Below are 18,935 nucleotides of genomic sequence, written 5' to 3'. Positions count from 1 at the left end.
GGAGATGTCCTAAAAGATAGTTCAATGCCGACGAAACTGTACTCTTTGCTCATACTTTCACCGTACACATTTCACTATATAGCCATTATCATTATATGCTTAGTTTTAAAACGAAGTCTGTCTCATGACCTAGCCGGTATCATGGAGCTTGCTAGGCTAGTCGAACCAGTTAACGTTAGCTACTCAACAAAAGGGCTAACTATCTTAACTAACTTTCAGAGGATTAGTTCGTTACTTGCATAACTTAGTTGAAGGCAAGTTCAGAATTTCTCCACATAATAATTACATAGCTACTAACGTTAGTTAATGTAAAACGTGCAATGTTCGTTCTTTTCCCACGATTCACAACGTACATATCACATACGTCGTTGAAACTAAGGGCTTGCAAATTATACTGTAGGTTTGAATGGACAGTTCACTGTATTTCGCTTGGTAAAGACAAAACTATACTAAAATATCAGACAGTAGGAAACGTTAAAAGTTTACTTACGCCAATAGTCAGCTTGCTTCTTTTTTTTTTTTTTAAATTGCTTTATTGAACAATTCGACACAATACATATACATTAGACAGTACAAAAAGGACAGTAATAATAATAATACAATAATAATAATAATAATAAAAATAAATAAATAAAAACACACATACACAAACAAGTACAGAAAAGATCAATTATGTAAAGAGAAGGCAGATTATCTGTTAAGTGCTGTGTTAATAAGACACAACAGCCTATCATTTTTTGAGTCGTTTCTAACTACCTGTAAGGTATTGACAAGCGTATCCATTTCTAAAGAAAATAAAGGGAAAGAAGGCTGCGATTTTTGCCATTTTTGCTTGTGAATGAAAAATTTTGCTTGCAAAATAAAGAAATTTACTACATATTCAAGGGATTTCTTTTCATGGTTTTCATAATAGAAAAAAATATCTTTCATACTAAGGGAGTAAGTTATATCTAAACGATCAAAAATGTACTTATTGAGCTCAATAAGAAATAATTCAGTTTTTTTACATTCAAAGAATAGATGAACTAAAGTTTCATCAACATCACCACAAAAGGAACACTCACTTTGTACATCTGCATATTTGGAGATAGCCATATTCACAGGATATATTTTGTGGAGGATTTTAAAATGAACTTCTTTAACTTTGTTTGTAACACAATATTTGTTCGGCAAAAGCCAAGCTTTTTTCCACACAATTTCCTGAACAAAAGAGCTCCAATAAAATTTCCCCCTGGGAGTGATTATTTTTTTTGTTTGAAAAATTCGGCGTATATGTTTATTGTCACATTTCTTATCAACCAGATCGATTCCACCCAAACAAAGGCTATATTGCAGTACATTCTGAGTACCCTGGTAGGATAAATGGTTTCTAATAAGTTGGGTCAGCCCTGTGGGGATAGCCCTAATCAATGAGTTGAACTCCCTAAAAGGGACTGGAAGGCAGTGGATTGATAAAAATTGCTCATATGACAAGATGTTGCCAGAACTATCAAACAGCGATATAACATTTTGTATGTCATTATCAACCCATCTGGGGAAAAACAGAGATTTGTTCCTGATAGTAATTTGCTCATTATTCCAAAGCAGCATTTTGTGAGGAGAAAAATTGTGAACAAAACATAATCTCCAAGCAAGAAGGCACTGCCGATGAAACTTTGATAAAGAAACGGATAATTTTGTAGGTGAATAATTGCACTTTAGAATAAAAGAGAGGCCCCCAACCTGGTTAAATATATAGTTAGGGATAAAAAAACATATAGAATTTGTTTGTATGAGACATCTTCTGATCCATCCTACTTTAAATGAATTAACTGTATTAGAGAAATCCAGGAAATCTAACCCACCCTGGGCTTTAGAACTAGATAATACCTCTTTTTTAAGTTTATGTGGTTTATTTTTCCAAATGAAATCCAAAAAGATTTTGTTTATCTCTTTTATATTTTTGTCAGTGATAAATAGCGGAATGGAGGGGTATACAAAATGAGACAAACCATCCGCTTTTGCTAGGAGAACTCTGCCCAGCATGCTCAAATCTCTTTGCAGCCAAGAATTAAGAATATTCTTGGCTTTAATGATTTTCCCTGAAAAGTTTAAAGATTGCCTATCCTTTATGTCTTTAACTATTTGAATACCAAGATACTTAACTGTATTTTTTATTGGAATATTGTGTATAAAGCTATCTCCACACTCATGTATAGCCAAAAGTTCACATTTAGAAATATTTAATCTCAGACCAGAAGCCTCAGAGAATTGCTCAACTAAAGATAAAGCATACAATAATTGAGACTTATCATGCTTAAAGTTGTATCATCTGCTAGCTGAGCAATCTTAATAACTCTTTCAAAAATTGTTATGCCCTTTAGCTCAAGGTCATGAACAATAAATAGAGATAGTAGTTCAGTAACCAGCAAAAAGAGGAAGGGAGATATCGGGCAACCTTGTCTGACACCTCGCTGAATATTGAATCTTGTAGATGTATCACGGTTAATGATAACTGAACTGTTTATTCCTTTATAAAACATCTCAATTATACTAATAAATGAGTCACCAAATCCAAATAATTTAAGGGTTTGCAGTAGAAATGAATGCTCAATGGTGTCAAAGGCTTTATAGAAGTCTAGAAAAAAAATGAAAGCTGGGGATCGAATCGCATCAGCATAATCTAAGAGATCAAGCACCAGTCTGATATTGTTTGTAATGTGTCGGTTCTTAATATAGCCCGACTGTGTCTCTGAGATTATACCATCAAGACCAGATTTCAGTCTGTTGGCATAAACCAAAGCCAATATCTTGTAATCAATGGTCAGAAGCGAAATTGGGTGCCAATTATCAATTAAAAGTGTGTCTTTGCCTGATTTAGGAATAAGGGAAATTATCCCCTGTTTCATAGTTTTCCTTACGTTTTATGCATTCGTTGTACATGTCAAGCAAAGGAACTTTTATGTGTTCCCAAAAATGAATATAAAATTCAACTGAGAGGCCATCTATGCCAGGAGCCTTGCCTTTTTTCATGGAGTGTAGAGCTTTTCTAACTTCATCAAAAGTAATTTTAGAATCACAGATTAATTTGTAATTATCATCTATAATTGGAACATATTTCCTTACTTTATCCATAAACGTAACGCATCTACTGGCATCAAATCTGGAAGAATAAAGTTCACTATAGAACCTAGTGACAAATTTAGAAATCACCATAGGATCATTACATTTATTTCCATCAATGTTGAGGGAAGTTAAAGCCTTCCTCTGACCATTCCTTTTCTCTAATGCAAAAAAGTAGCCGGAATTCCTTTCACCTTCTTCTAACCACTTTGCTCTTGATCTGATGAAGGCACCTTTAGCTAAATCTGAGTACAGCCCATCAAGTTTTAAACTAATGTCTTTTATTTCTACTTTTTCCTCTTCAGTAATATTATTTCTTGTCAGTAACTCATTGAGTCTTTCAACTAATTTGGTCTCATACTGATATTTCTTGGCCTTAATTTTTTTACATCTATCAATAGCAATACACCTTGTCTTATATTTAAAGAATTCCCACTTTTTTGTGCCTTCCTTATCAGGATCAGAAAACAGTTCTACTATGAGATTCTTAATACTATTATTAAAGTCCTCATCCTTTAGTAAAGCATTGTTTATCTTCCAATAACCACGTAGTGAAGAGGTTTTCTGTCGATCACCTAGTTTAAGGAATATCTGTTTGTGGTCAGACATAGGTGCAACTGAGTGAGAAACATCTAGAATTAAATTAAGAGCGCTACTAGAAACTAAAAACAAATCAATCCTAGATTTAAGAGTTAATTTTTTGTTAGACCAAGTGAAGTCAATTAAATCTGGGTTGAAAAACCGCCAGGTATCAATCAACGAAAGATCAGAGCATAAAGACATAATTAAATTATTGGCAATTAAACCTTGACTTACTTTTGGGGGAAATCTATCTATACTAGCATCACCACATTCATTAAAGTCTCCACCCAAAATAACATAAGAGTTAATATACTTATCAGACAGAGATCTTACTTTGTCTGATATTTCAGCAAACAAGGCTTTGTTACAGGCATGAGAGTTGTGACCGTAGATGTTGCATAAAATAAAAGTAAAATCCTCTTGCTTTATAACCATCATTAGCCATCTCCCTTCAGAGGATTTGGATACCTCCAGTACTTCCCCTTTAAATTTGTGTAAAAAAATAGCTACCCCTGCTGAGTTACTACTGCCATGATTATAGTACACAGTATTTCCCCACTGAACTTTCCAAAACTTAGTGTCTGCTTCAATCGAGTGTGTCTCTTGAAAAAAAATTAAATCTGCTTCACTTCTCTTACAAAACAAAAATAAGGCTTTTCTCGTTACCATATCCCTTATACCTCTTACATTGAAAGACAAGACAGACAAAGACTTAAGAACATATACCATAAAGACAAAGTTAACACTTAAACCTGAACTTGGAAACTCACCTAAAGGAGAGGTGGATAACAACTGCAATTTACTATAAACACTGTAAGTTCAATAGCCTACTCAGTATCATATAAGTCCTTAACAGAAAAGATTAGGTTAAATCCCAGTATAGCCTATTATGTACTAGTAGGAACATAGGAAAAGTTATTCAGATTTGGGTTAGGCCTAGTACTTTTTCTTTTCTTTTTTTTTTTTTAAATAATTAAATATACAGCAAAACAAAAAAAAACAAAAAAAAAAAACAGCTGGGACACTGCAAATGGAATTAACAAGGAAAATCACTGAGCAGAAAAAAGACAATCTGTTAAAACAAAAGTAGCCTAAGACTACTTAAACCATGGAAAACAATTACCCTAGTTTCTTTCAACTTTCAGGGCTATACGAATGTAACATGGATAGGTGGAAGTTGGTTGATATCTTAATAGTTGACCTAGCTAGACCACCAAAATGTTTACCTTGAACTTTATTTGACATCAGAGAAAAGGAATTTCTTTCCGTCGATTAGGGCAAATGAGGCCCTGAAGGAGGCCTTCTTACCTCTAGCCTTCTTCAGCAAGGGCCAAAGTTTGTTCCTTGCTGCCCTGTCCTCTGGTGACAATGGCTCTGTGATGCGTAGATTATTCTCCTGAAGGAACTTGCAATTTCTGGCTGCTTGCCAAACTGCATCTCTGACGCGCCGCACTGCAAAGAGGATGATGATGGATCTGTTTTTCCCCGATTCCTTCGGTCCTAATCGATGAGCGATGTCCACTCCCATATGTAGACTGTCACGGATGTTCGGCGCCACTTGAGCAAGAGCTTTAATGACTTCTTCCCTTACGTTCTCTCCATCATATTCTTTCAGACCGTGCAGTTTCAGTAGAGATTTCCAGCTGTAACGTCGACTCTCTTCCACGGCTTGTTTCAGCAACTTATTTTCCTCTTTCAAAGTCAATAATTCGTTTTGCATGTGGTTTAGCTCCTTCCTATTTTCACCCACATCCAACACATGCTGCTTAACAGTCGCCGATAAATTCTCAATTTCTTTAGAGGTAACTTGTGTGGTCTTTTCAATAGCTGAAATCTTACTAAATGTGGCATCATGTTTGGCAGACAACTCGCGAATAGCTAACAGCACGTCCTTATTTCTGTCACTGTCCTTATCAGCATGTTCTGACGAATTACGTTTCGTTTTTTACAGAGGGGTTTCTCTGGGGTGTCAGGGTTAAGGACAGTAGCTAAAACATTGCTGCCATCAAGAACTGGGGATGAATCAAACCATATTTTGGCATCCTCCTCCCCAGAGTCGACCGGGGTCTGAACGCACTGGAGTTAGCACTCATTAATGCCATACCATCCATATCCTGTAGCATCGTGACTTCTTCGACTTTCTTTTTACCTTTTCTCTTAGTATTTCTCCCCATGCACACTCAGTATTGAAGTACTCAGCTTAAGCAAGCAGAATACCCTAGTGTTTTAAAAAATCACAACGTAATTAGCAATTGTATTACCACTTCACTGAAGTTTTCTTGCGGAACTTACACACGCATGGCCACCATAGACAGTAAAAGAAATGGACGAACAGACTCCGTCGTTCTCAATGGGAGGGTACTGAGTCATTTTTCAGTTGGTCCCCCCAGTACTGCGCAGACTCGCACTTAACTTTGTGACGTTAGCCATCGAACTGAATCTTGTAACTCATATGATAGATAGGCTACACAGAAATTCTTCTCACACTTCCTTCGCCTTGAAAGTCATCAAAGTTAAACATTTATTTATGTATTATTATTAATATCATCCTCACAAGTGATATCAAGTCGTGTTAATGTTGAAACTACCACACATGATCATCTTCAAAAACAGTCATGGTAAAACAAAACAAAAAAGTTATAGCCTTGAGGCTAATCTTCTTTCCACTTTTCTGACCTACGTCAATCCATCGAAAACCTCTGAAATGATTATCGTTAGACTACCTAACGGTAAAACTACTGTTTTTCCATTAGGTTTACTTGCCTCTATGCTTTACCTTAACATAGGCTACAATGCTATTGTAGGCTACATAGCTTTGTTCACGAGTTTCCGTGCTGGCTGGACTACGCTTCTTATCCAAACAATACGGTTATCTCCCTTCAGTGCGTTAGCTTCCCTTCAACCGGACATGCTAAACATTCTTCTTACGGCAACCTAACGTTACGTACGAGGTAGTCGAGTCTTGTTTTGCCTTTTATTGTTTATGTAGATAACACAGAAGCTAAAATATCGGCACATGATATATGTTATATGAAGTTATGGGAGTTCAAAAAAATCCTAAATGGATGGGCGTTCTATGGGGTTAGCAGAGAGTTGATAACCACCGCTACATCAATGCTTCTACTTCCGGGAATTCGCCTGCCCCCTTGATGGCCACTCACGACGACGCCATCTTGGCCCCCCCTCAGTCAGCTTGCTTCACATGCGCCACGCTCGGTCCTTCGTTGTAGGAGACTAACTAACTTGGTCTGCGCATGTGCAATGACGTAGCCTGGTGAACCAGAGGGTGAACTTCAACTTGAATTTGAGACGACAAGAATAACTCAGTTGTGTCAACTGTGCATTATCATTTCAGAGCGAAAACACATATATATGTGTTATCTCAACAAAAGTATTGAAAACTTTTAAGTTGAAAGTTCACTTGACCCAAAAACAGAAGTTGAGACAACAAAAAGGGGAAATATTTTTTTACAGTGATCTTTCTACAGTCTGAAGTAGCACCTCAATGCAAAACAATCCAGAGGTAGTCCTACGAGTTAGCACACCTCTTGATGGTAATAATGCTAGCCGCCAGCCTTGTCAATGGTAACTTCGTTAACATTTTGCTGAGCCTTTCTTAACTAACCGACAAACTCCCTTAATAAATGAACTACATGTGTTGCACATTTGAAACAAAATGTCTTCAAAAGTATGTTGAAGGTGGTTACATTTATTTCCATTTCAATAACTTCACAAACTACATTTCTGTTTGCACTTGTAGGCTCTTTCTCTCATTTTCCTGCTGTACTGTTTTGAACTATTTCTTTCTACTGGATAGAAAAGGCAACAACCTAGTAATTATGTGAATTAAAATCATGTTTGAATGGCCAGAAAAAGGATAAATCATAGGTGGTATTCCACACATTACCTTGGTGTTAGGGTAGCCTACGCTGCACATGTCAGACAGTGAGTCATTTGCATTTATCATGCTAAAAATCTGACACCAGGCACTACGCTGATCGAAATCTCACACTTTTTTCCCTTTCCACTTTGCACAGTCATTTTATTAATTGCAATCGGAGGACACATGCAGTTTTCTTGTTTAATTAATCAGAGTGTCTACCCCTGGTACGAATAGCCTTGGCCACACAGCTGGGCTATTCACACCCTAAGACATGACAACAAAAGCACGTTGCTCGCTTGCACAAAAAACATGACAAAAACAAAAACATTAGTTTTTTTTTTGTCAGCAGAAAGTGAAGAATTATGGTTGTGAAAAACGGTTTCAGCACTAATATCTGTTCAAATTAAGTTTTAGATGGAAAAGTTGTGTTTTATTTTCATATTTGTTAATTGTTACTAAAATATCTATTTGGCACAAGTTAATAGTTTTTTTCATCATAATTAAATATTAGTTGTTTGCATAAAATCTGTATGTTAATGTTTTAACAAATCTATTAACTAATATTGTATTAATATTTGTTAATAGTTAACTAAATGTCTTTTTTGGCACTAATTAACAGTTATTTCTTACATCATTTAAATGTTAAATGTTTATTTACAAACCATATGCTAATATAAAAGTTAATGACATATTATTATTTATCTAGCTTTTCTGATTAGCTTTGTAGAGAATTTATGGAATTTATGGTTTAAGGCGTTATGGTCTTATGGGGTGTATAAGGCACCCTACTGCCAGTGGTTGGTTGTGTGAGAGTTTCTGCACCTCTTCTTCCACTTCATCCTTATTGGATACCTTTGTGGTTGGCTGTCCTGTAATTAGTGACCCTCTGTCTAGTGTTTGAAAGTAGTGTACTCTTTGCCTTTGGAAGTACCATTTGGTTGCTGCTTGAATTTGGTGAAATTCAGGGGAGGGGGGTGTAACAGAGTTAGAAATGTAGTTTAGTGTTTGTATGTGATTTTCGCCGCAATTAAGCAGCTTTAAGATTGGTGTTTTGGAGAAACGGTATACTGCAGCTCTGCTGCGTTTTGTCCTTGCATTTTCGTAACACTCCATAATAAGGTGCCATAATAGATAGCAAACTAGTAATTACCTAACCCTTTGTTAATATTTGTTAATTGTTACTAAAATATCTATTTGGTACAAGTTAATCGTTTTTTCATCATTAATTAAATATTAGTTGTTTGCATAAAATCTGTATGTTAATGTTTTAACATCTATTAACTAATATTGTATTAATATGTGTTAATAGTTAACTAAATGTCTTTTTGGCACTAATTAACAGTTATTTCTTACATCATTTAAATGTTAAATGTTTATTTACAAACTATATGCTAATATAAAAGTTAATGACATATTACTATTTATCTAGCGTTTCTGATTAGCTTTGTGGAGAATTTATGGAATTTATGGTTTATGGCTTTATGGTCTTGTGGGGTGTATAAGGCACCCTACTGCCAGTGGTTGGTTGTGTGAGAGTTTGCGCTCCTCTTCTTCCACTTCATCCATATTGGATACCTCTGTGGTTGGCTGTCCTGTAATTGGTGACCCTCTGTCTAGTCTTTGAAAGTAGTGTACTCTTTGCCTTTGGAAGTACTATTTGGTTGCTGCTTGAATTTGGTGAAATAGCTCATGGTCATAGCTATATACTACTAATATATTAATTAAGCTTAACCAACTTTATTGCAAGCGGTTCAGGCGCCGACAACAGTGGCAGCATGTCAAGGTAGCTCCGTGTTTTTTTTCTTGAATTTCCCCTTGGGGATCAATAAAGTATCTATCTATCATAAGGGTCCTATGGAGAGAATATACACAGTTTAATAACAATTAGTTAAATAATAATAAGTCATTAACTTTTCTATTAACATATAGTTTGCAAATAAACATGTAACATTTAAATGATGCAAGAAAAAAGACATTTAGTTAACTATTAACACATATTAATACAATATTAGTTAATAGATTTGCTAAAACATTAACATTCAGATTTTATGCAAACAATATTTAATTAATGAATAAAAAACTATTAACTTGTGCCAAATAGATATGTTAGTAACAATTAACAAATATTAACAAAGGGTTAGGTAATTACTAGTTTGCTATTTATTATGGCACCTTATTATGGAGTGTTACCTTGTCCGGTCCCTTTGTCCTGTACAAAGCACTCCCCACTTTGATTTAATTTTGTAACTGTAAAATGTTGTTTAAGTTGAAAACTTCGATATACCACCTGTATTATATTACTTTACATGTATTGTTAGGATTTGGGTGCAATTCTAGCAACTTAGAGAACGTTTATTAATGTTTTCATTATGACCACGAGTTCATACACACTGAGTTTAACGTGACTAGCTGTAAACTCCACTAGCAACTTTCCATGCATTCAGTGTAGTTTAGCTTAGTCTGCATGGAATGCAATTCAGTCTAGCAGGAAATGAATGTACATTTAGTTTAGCATTATGTTTATGCATTACCTCCATATGGTCTACGTCTGTGAGTGTTAAGTGCAGGGGCGTAGATTTGCGTGGGGACCGAAGGACGTGTCCACACCAATTAACTTTTCTATTAACATATAGTTTGTAAATAAACATTTAACATTTAAATGGTGTAAGAAATAATATTTAATTAATGATGAAAAAACGATTAACTTGTGCCAAATAGATATGTTAGTAACAATTAACAAATATTAACAAAGGGTTAGGTAATTACTAGTTTGCTATTTATTATGAGACCTTATTATGGAGTGTTACCCATATTCTTTGTTCAGTAAACACATACAACCGCCAGTTTGTTAGCTAACAGAAATGTAGTGATTGTGAAGCTCAGGCCTATGAAGTATAAGGGTTATGCCTGCAAACTCCCACTGAAAAGTAGAAGTAGATTGCTCAATGGTTAGAGTTATGTACTGAAACGTGGGAATCCAGGGTTCAATTCTCATGTGAAGCATTTTGGCAGAGATAAGTACAGTAGAAGTGTTGCCCTTGACACGTAAGCATTGCCTGGTAAACAGGGCAGCGGTCTGCATTCAGTAGCGTTGCAAGCTAGCCTGGCGGGCCATCCTATATCATTGAAATGTATAGTCTGGAATCGAATCATTCATCTGCTTAATCCAAGGGACGGGCAGAGAATTGTCTTTCAAACTGCCTAGGCATGCAATAGGCCAGCGCTACGACCATATCCGTATCCGGTCGGCAAAACGGCAAATACATCCTTCTTCGAAAGGAATGACTTAAGTGCATTGTGTTGCTCTACTTTCAAAGAAAAGCACAAGTCCAACTCCTCCAAAGTTGACGCCAACGCCAATTCAAACAACCGCTCTTCGTTCCCCATAGCCACCTTCCTTGTTGATCACCGTCGCAGGACTGTCGTTATCCTGTTAAGCCCGCCTTAAGACTCTCTAACAAAATAGAGCGCTGTGATTGGATGTGGTCCACGGCGTCAGCCAATCGAAATTCCTATGGTTCAATACTAGACGTACAGGCTGAGCAAATGAATTTGCTGCCGCTATGGTGCGTCTAGATTTCTAGGGTTAGGTATAGTTAGGGTCTAACCCTAGGTCTAGTTGCAAGCGGCAGTGTGATTGATAGGCCTACTGTAAGCCATTGGTTCCCAAAGGAGATTTTATTTAGGTCGCCAGCATATCCTATAGTGAAAATTTATCAGGGGTGGGTAGTAACGCATTACAAGTAACGCGCATCAATAAAAAAGTATTTTTTTCGAGGAAGGCGCGTGTAAGTGATGATTATTTCTGGCTGTAGAGAAATGGATACCTACAAGAATTGTTTCGAATAAGACAAAAAAAGATAGGTAGGCAACAAATGAAATGTTAGCTTTCCGCACTGTAGGTGTCCATGCGCAGGTGGTTTGGACAGCGAGTTAAGTGAAATACATCAACCTATTATGTTCTTGCTGTTTGTCTCACGATACAGCTCATAGCCTACTGAAACAATAGAAAGCCCCAGAAGAATAGGCAAGATGTTTTGTGGGGCGTCGGGAAATGAGACATTTTATTGTTAATTTTTTCCCGAAAAGTGGGGTAGCCACTGGCCTCGTGACCCACTGACGTTGGACCCTCAAAGTGCACTAAGGCACTTGTCATTTTTCTTATAGACAGACCCATGGCTACACTAGACAGGCAACTGTGTTCTGTTCCCAGAGCATGCTTTCTCTGATCTACAGGCTTAGGGCCCCCTCGACGAGATTGCCCACGGATAGCAACAAACAACGTTATTCAATCAACGAACGAAGCGGATCCTTGCTGTCCATGAAAACAGCATAGAGTCTCTTCTAGTCTAATCAAAAATGGAATTGACAGGTCTTTGAATTGGCACGCGAAATTACACTGTTGTAGGCCTATAGTAGCAAATATCATAGCAAATAGCCTGGTAATGACAGCTTTTAAAACATTTATTTCACTCTCGCTGGAGAACTGGCTGTTGCACAAACAAATTAATTAGGGTGATGATCTGTATCTCCGTTCACCAAAAGCTATGGTTTTGCTAACCCATTCGCACAATAAATAATTTCTGAAAGGTTCTCTCCATTGTTAACGTGCGACATTTCTCCATGTGAATGTGGGGGAGTGTCAAGTAGTGAAGTGATAGCCTATTGCAGGTAGGCAATATTCAGACAGAAGACGGGCGCTGCTTTCTCTGTTGATATTTCTGTCCCTCCGAAAACTGCGTTAAAATGACGTTTTTAGCAGTCAAAATGTAATTTTCATGAGCTTAACCATTAAAGAAAGTAAAACCAACATAAACAAAACAGCCTCTTCATAAAATAGAATAATAGAAAAATAAAACAGACACCTTCAAAAACAATAACAAGTTCTATCATGAGACTGCATGTCGCGTGAGGTCATGTGAGAATCACGTGTGAAGCCGGATAATTGAATGTAGTACCCAGTAGCTGCTATTTGCTGTGATAAACCAGTGGTCCCCAAACTGTTTCTTCCGAGGGCCAGCTCACTATGCCTGGCTCTAAGAGAGGGCCAGAGACTCGGAGTATATTAGTAACCATAAATAGCTTAGTGCTGTGAACAACAGCAGTCTACCTTAGTTGAATATTCCATTACATTTAATCATAGGCTACTGCAATTTACCATTGTTAGCTGTGTTTATATTGCCATCATACAATATCAGTGTAAAATGTAGCTCAAATGAAATAATACTAATAGCAGAGAAATAATATTAGCAGGTAGTCCCAAAAGTGTATTTTATTCAAAATGTTTTATTCAAAACTTTATACACAGCTCAACTTGTGAACAAGCAATATCCTACAAATAATTTCTCCAACTATGAGAGTTTTATGAAGTGGTGGCAAAAACATCTGAAATGACCACTTTCACTCACCTGATGAGAACTTTGTGAATTGTGAATTTGTACATTTGAACAAGTGAATAAAAATAGAAATAATTATCCCAGAAAGTCCCAGAAATATGACTTGAATAAAAGTTAGTTAGTTATTAACAATTAATTGATAAACTTTTAGAATACTTTGAGCACTGATGCAGTCAGCATAGGCCTCTTACATTGTTTGCAGGTAGGCCTACATTTCATTCCGTTTTCGATGGCAAACGCGAAACAGCGCCAAAACAACCACCAGTGGACAAAAAGAGTATTACATTGGTACTGTTAAAGGAATTATCCGGAGTAAAATGCACTTTAGATCGATTTCCGGATGATTGGGGGTACATACGTTGAGTTGACATCAAAATTATGTCATTCGGATGTGTTTTGAGAAAGTTCGATTGTACCGTTTTCAGTCACAACTCGTAGCCTGGAAGTGAGCGGGGCATTTCAATTGCGCCGCTACAAAACGCTATTTCTATACCTCTTCTACAGTTCCAAACAACATAACACTTACGTGGTAGTGAGTAGAGGGTCCCTAAAGCCAAACCGAAGTATCCCAAGGTCTTTATGTGGTCGAATAGAGAGTCCAGAATGAATTTCATCAAGCCAGTACCTTTCCGGGAATGTTGCCATCTTTGCCGCCACCTTGAGGGGAAAGTCCGTAGGAGTCTTATTGCTGTGTAACACGCTCTGGAAATTCACAATTTCGTCGCCGTTTAAAAAAAAAAAACATAGTCCAGTCCATGCAACTTCATTTCAATTTCGAAAGAAATACTGGACTATGTTTTTTTTTTTTTTTAAAAACGGCGACGAAATTGTGAATTTCCAGAGCGTGTTACAACACACTCAGCAATAAGACTCCTACGGACCAAAGCTCAGACCAAACCTAAAGCTCAGACCAAACCATCACACCTGCCACCAACACCAATCAAGCGCACCTTCCTTCCTCCGTTATTTTTATAACCACTGATGGTAAAACTCAAAATAATTGCAAAAAACTAACTAATTACATTTATATGCATAAACATATATATATACATATATATACAGGCGATCTGATTGGCTGATGCTTGCGCTTGAAAAGTTAAACTTCCGCTGCAGGCAACATGAGTGAACCATTCAAACGCCAACCATTTAAAGTTTATTATTGTTGTTGGTAGTGATGTAGATTTTTCATATTATTATAGTGTACATATATAACTTGGTTGTTTTTTTAAATCACTGTTATGAATTTAACTTGTGTGTCTTCCTTTCACTCTCACCATCTGTGCTTTTTAGGGCTCAGCAGAATTTTACGAAATATCTGAGGGAAGCACTTCTGATGTCCTGAACACCCGCATCACTGGTGAAATCATGGAATTTATGTTGATGAAGTATCAGGGCCGAAACTGGAGTGGAAGGATGAAAATACATGACAGCCTGGCAGAATTTGTCTCTGTCTGCCTAATCAGTCAGACATCAGAGGAGCTGGTAGTGGATCTGCATGTCCATGTATCAAAAAACAATGGAAATCTGATGCTTTCTATCTTCAGCCCTTACTGGATCATCAACAAGACATCCCGAGTGCTGCAGTATAGTGCTGAGGACATATGTGTTAAACACCCATCAGACTTTAGAGATGTCATTCTTTTCTCTTTCAAAAAGAAAAACTTCTTTAGCAAGAACAAAGTGAGCAGTTCTCTAATGTTACCCATTAGATTCCTTGAGTTCATTGAAACAGCTTTGACATACCTTCACCAACAGTAATGAAATATTTAGATCTTGTGTAGCCACTTGGTGTAATGCAAAAAGTCTAAAATGTTTATATTGGCTTCCACTGTTACCAATGAATTTCAGATGAGAAATACAATTTAAAAAAGACTTTAGAGAACAGTGGACAGTTAACTAATTTCCTCACCTGTTATGTTGCAGTTGCAGCTCAGTGTGTCCACAAGCTCCTGGTCTGATGCCTTCTCTCTTGACACTGTTGGAAGTTATGGCTGTGTCCGATGTCCTGACAAGAATATGGACTACCTGGTAGGACATTTGTGGTATTATTTTTTAAATATCATGTCAACAACCTCTTAATTCTATCTGTAAAATAGCCAGTATTATAATTGTATACATCATGTTGCCCTCAGCTAAGCAGCAAGGATGTGTAGGTGCCCATTCTGTTTCTCCTTGATTGTATTACATCTTTCTCTGTGAACGTGGACCTAGGGCTAGGCTACATAAGAGCGGCTTTGTGACTCACTAAATGATAATAATAATAGTAATAATAATAATAAGTGGCAGACAGAGCGACATGTCACTTATGCTACCAAAGACAAAATGGTTTGTCTTCTATATCATTAAGTTATTCAATAGGCTAAACATATAGCCTTACATCAAAGCTTGAGGCTTGTGTCATTTCGATCAGCTACAGACAACGAGTGGCAGACAGAGTGTGACTACCAGAGATTGTTGAGTCACATTGTTGCAAATTTCATACGATGATGCATCATTCCACAAAATGGTTTGTCTTCTCTATCAGGAAGTTATTCAATAAGCTTAACAATAAGCATATAGCCTTAAGCCAAAACAGCTGTTAGGCTTATGTCATATTGATTTGTAAAAATGTCACATGAGGCCATGCCATTGGCTTACTGCATATTAATTATAGGCTAATATAATAATATATAATAGTTTCTCTCCACTGGGTCCCTATAGTGGCCAGAATTAAATGTAAATCTATCACTTTGGCCTATAGGACACTGACTGGATCTGCTACCTGCTATCTTAATTCAACAATCAAGATTTATATCCCCAATCACCCACTGCGTTCTTCTGATAAGTGCCTGTTGTGTTGACCAGCCATAAATGCTAGGTCAAATTCAAGACTCTTTTCCTCAGTGGTTCCTTGTTGGTGTAATGAGTTGCTCAGTACTCTCCATTCCTGTGATAGTTTTGGGTCTTTCAAGAGGGGTCTAAAGGCATATCTGTTCAACATGCACTTAGTTTATTAAGCGTTTAAACTTCATTTAACCCATTAAACTACTGAACTTTTTACATTCAACTTTTAAACGGTCTACTTTTAAACTATCATTAAACTATATATCTATTAAACTAGCTGTCTATCAACAACTTTTAACTTGTCATCAACTATGTCAACACTTGTCATCAACTATGACTCCTACCCACTGTAGCTAGTTAGCATTGTTAACATGTTAGCATTGCTAACAGAGTTAGCATTTTTAGCAAAACTGCTAGAAACCATTAGCTAAGTTAGCTAAGTAGCATGGTTAACATAGTTAGCATGTTAGCATTGCTAGCTTAGTTAGCATGTTTAGCAAAACTGCTAGAAACCATTAGCTAAGTTAGCTAAGTAATATGGTTAGCATATTAGCATTGTTAACATAGTTAACATTTTTAGCAAAACTGCTAGAAAACATTAGGTAATATAGCTAAGTACCATGGTTACCATAGTTAACATGTTAGCATAGTTAACATTTTTTGCAACACTGCTAGAAAACATTAGCTAATGGTTAGCATAGTTAGCATGTTAGCATTGTTAACATAGTTAGCATTTTTAGCAAAACTGCTACAGAACGTTAGCTAAGTTAACTAAGTAGCATGGTTAGCGTAGTTAGCATGTTAACATTGTTAACATAGTTAACATTTTTAATAAAACTGCTAAGTAGTAACTTTTATTAAGCTATGCAACCACCATGTCTATCCTATCCTCACTGTAGTAACCATCTCTGTATTATCTGTTTTACTTGGCGGACCGTCAGGGCCTTCAAGGCCTTCTCTGAAGGCCTAACTATTTTCAAACGAATTAAAAATAATATTGTCTTTAATAACATTTTACTTTACCATTTACCACACCACTTCTTCTTCTCCTTCCCGATCATTCTTGACTAGGCTACTACCATATCCTACCGCTGTCCGCTATATTTGATTGATAGATTGTGTGAACAAATAGTGAGGGCGTGCGATACATTTTTATCCAATCGCATGTCTTCCCTTGTTAAGGCCCGCATCAGGCCTTCACAAGGAATCACTGCGTTTTCGGTACCTAAGCAACCATCAGAGGCGATTCTAGAGTCTGTGGGGGCCCCAAGCAAAAATGTCAAGGGGTCCCTACCGACAAGTGTTATCACCATTATGTTATATCACCATTAGGTTATTATGTTAAATAATAAAAATACAAAAAGCGTATTATAAAAATTCTTATATTTTGACATGTATCTCACAAAATATAATTTTGAGTGCATGGTGTATGCACTCATAATGATTCTCTACAACATCTTTTTACTGCATTGCCAAGAACAAAGTAGAGGCAAAAAAGGGGTTTATTTGTTGAACAAATTGGGATGCAATGTAAGCCTTGAATTGGATGCCATGCAGGAATTTGCTAGAATCTCAAATCTTATGAGAATCTTATGAACATGCTTTGCCATAGAGAAACACACGATAGCATTGGATTATAAACATGCTTTGCCACAAAAACAGACAAAAATGTGTAAACGAGGGGCAAGTCCAGCTATATAAAGTTATTATTTTGCTGTCACTTCGTCTGTTTTATAACCCAGAAGGATGTACTTGATATCAAATGATCTGTGTCTCCTCTTTCATCTGACGTGCGTGGCATAGGCTATCTATCCGATCACGGGTCCGCGAGTAATTCAAAGGAGAGTAATGGGTGAGCAGGTGAACGCAGTATAGACTGTAAATATGATATTTAATACAAACATAGCGTTAACCATCTCCTTGCTAAAGTAGTTGTAACTGCCGCTAGCTAGCTGAAGTTTACTGTCGTATAGATGTAGCAAACCATGTTAAATCTTTCTGCAACCTTTAGCCTACTATAACTTCATTGAGTAGACTAAATGCCAAAATCCGATGTTGATCCGTCATCACTGCACCCTGGATTGAAGTTTACCACAGTTGCCTAAATATGTGTGGATTCTTTGAACTTTTTTGAACACAGATCCGCTGTTCATAAGGCCATAGCATAGGGCCTACATACAGTATGCACGTACTGTTTGTACAACAGGGCAGGAGCACGCAAAATACACCATTCAATCTCTATGGACGAAATTCTCGCTTGACCCACCGGCAAACGTGCTGAGACCAGGTCGGGGGCCCCCTAGCGGCTCGGGGCTCCAAGCAGTTGCTTGGTTTGCCTGTTGACAAGGTGCGCCTCTGGCAACCATTAGAAATCATGTTTGGATTCGGGTTGATTAATGGCTACATCTGACTGATTAGCCAATCAAATTGACCTATTATGGCGAGGAAGGCAGGTCTGACTAATATTGCAGGCCCAACATAATCAGACATTATGTTGGGCCTGCAATGTTCGAAAAGAATACCTGGAACCATTCATCGCGAATTTTGACGCTATCTATTTGACTTGAGGAACTTTGTGAGCATCTTCTGTCAGTCAGTCATTCACTGGAAAAGTACATGTCACACTGACATGGCTTTGGTTATAGCTATGGACAGTATATTGACCGTTTTTGTTTCAAAAATATATATTGATAAGCCTTCATTAAGCAAAATTATATCATGTAAAGTTAGCAAGATGCACATAATGTCAGCTAGCTCTGCACATAGCTGGTCAGTAGCCTATGCAGGAATTGGTCAATTTTGTTTCATGTTTATTTGATAACATATACTTGTAATACATGCTTGTAATCTGGCCCTTTTCTATATAAAAAGTGTTTTTGTGCTGCTTGCAAACCGCAGTGCTTGGTTACTACTAGATTGTATGCTAGCTTGAAGTTGTGTGTGAGTTCATGTGGCTTTGGTGAAGCTCTCTGGATCAGCATCTATGTGAAAATTGTCATTTGCCTTGGTTTCCTGCCCTGCTAATTAGTCTGACTATTTATATATCTGTGTTTTGTGGACATTATTGGTGAAATCAATGGCGTGACCATCAGACATTATGAAATAGGCAACAAGCAGTAGTAGCAGCATAGGGCAATACATTTTCTGAC

At 37.0% G+C, this 18,935-nt stretch overlaps 1 protein-coding gene across 3 annotated transcripts in view; it reads left to right on the top strand.

Moving 5' to 3' along the window:
• Positions 1 to 18,935, top strand: part of vps13c (vacuolar protein sorting 13 homolog C) — a 511,929-nt gene that overhangs the window by 333,937 nt on the left and 159,057 nt on the right. For all 3 annotated transcript variants that reach the window (XM_076287956.1, XM_076287955.1, XM_076287957.1), the window contains 2 exons: positions 14,254 to 14,643; positions 14,887 to 14,991. In XM_076287956.1, the coding sequence (XP_076144071.1) occupies positions 14,254 to 14,643; positions 14,887 to 14,991 (495 nt within the window). The remainder of the gene's footprint in view (positions 1 to 14,253; positions 14,644 to 14,886; positions 14,992 to 18,935) is intronic.

The sequence above is a fragment of the Alosa pseudoharengus genome, unplaced genomic scaffold (assembly GCF_046254945.1).
Source record: "Alosa pseudoharengus isolate Yale_2024_CS ecotype anadromous, Long Island Sound unplaced genomic scaffold, YU_APseudo_1.1 YU_APseudo_1.1_scf_16, whole genome shotgun sequence".
Lineage (NCBI taxonomy): Eukaryota > Metazoa > Chordata > Actinopteri > Clupeiformes > Clupeidae > Alosa > Alosa pseudoharengus.
Note: the sequence above shows the minus strand (reverse complement) of the source record. Positions and strands in the feature narration are given on the sequence as shown.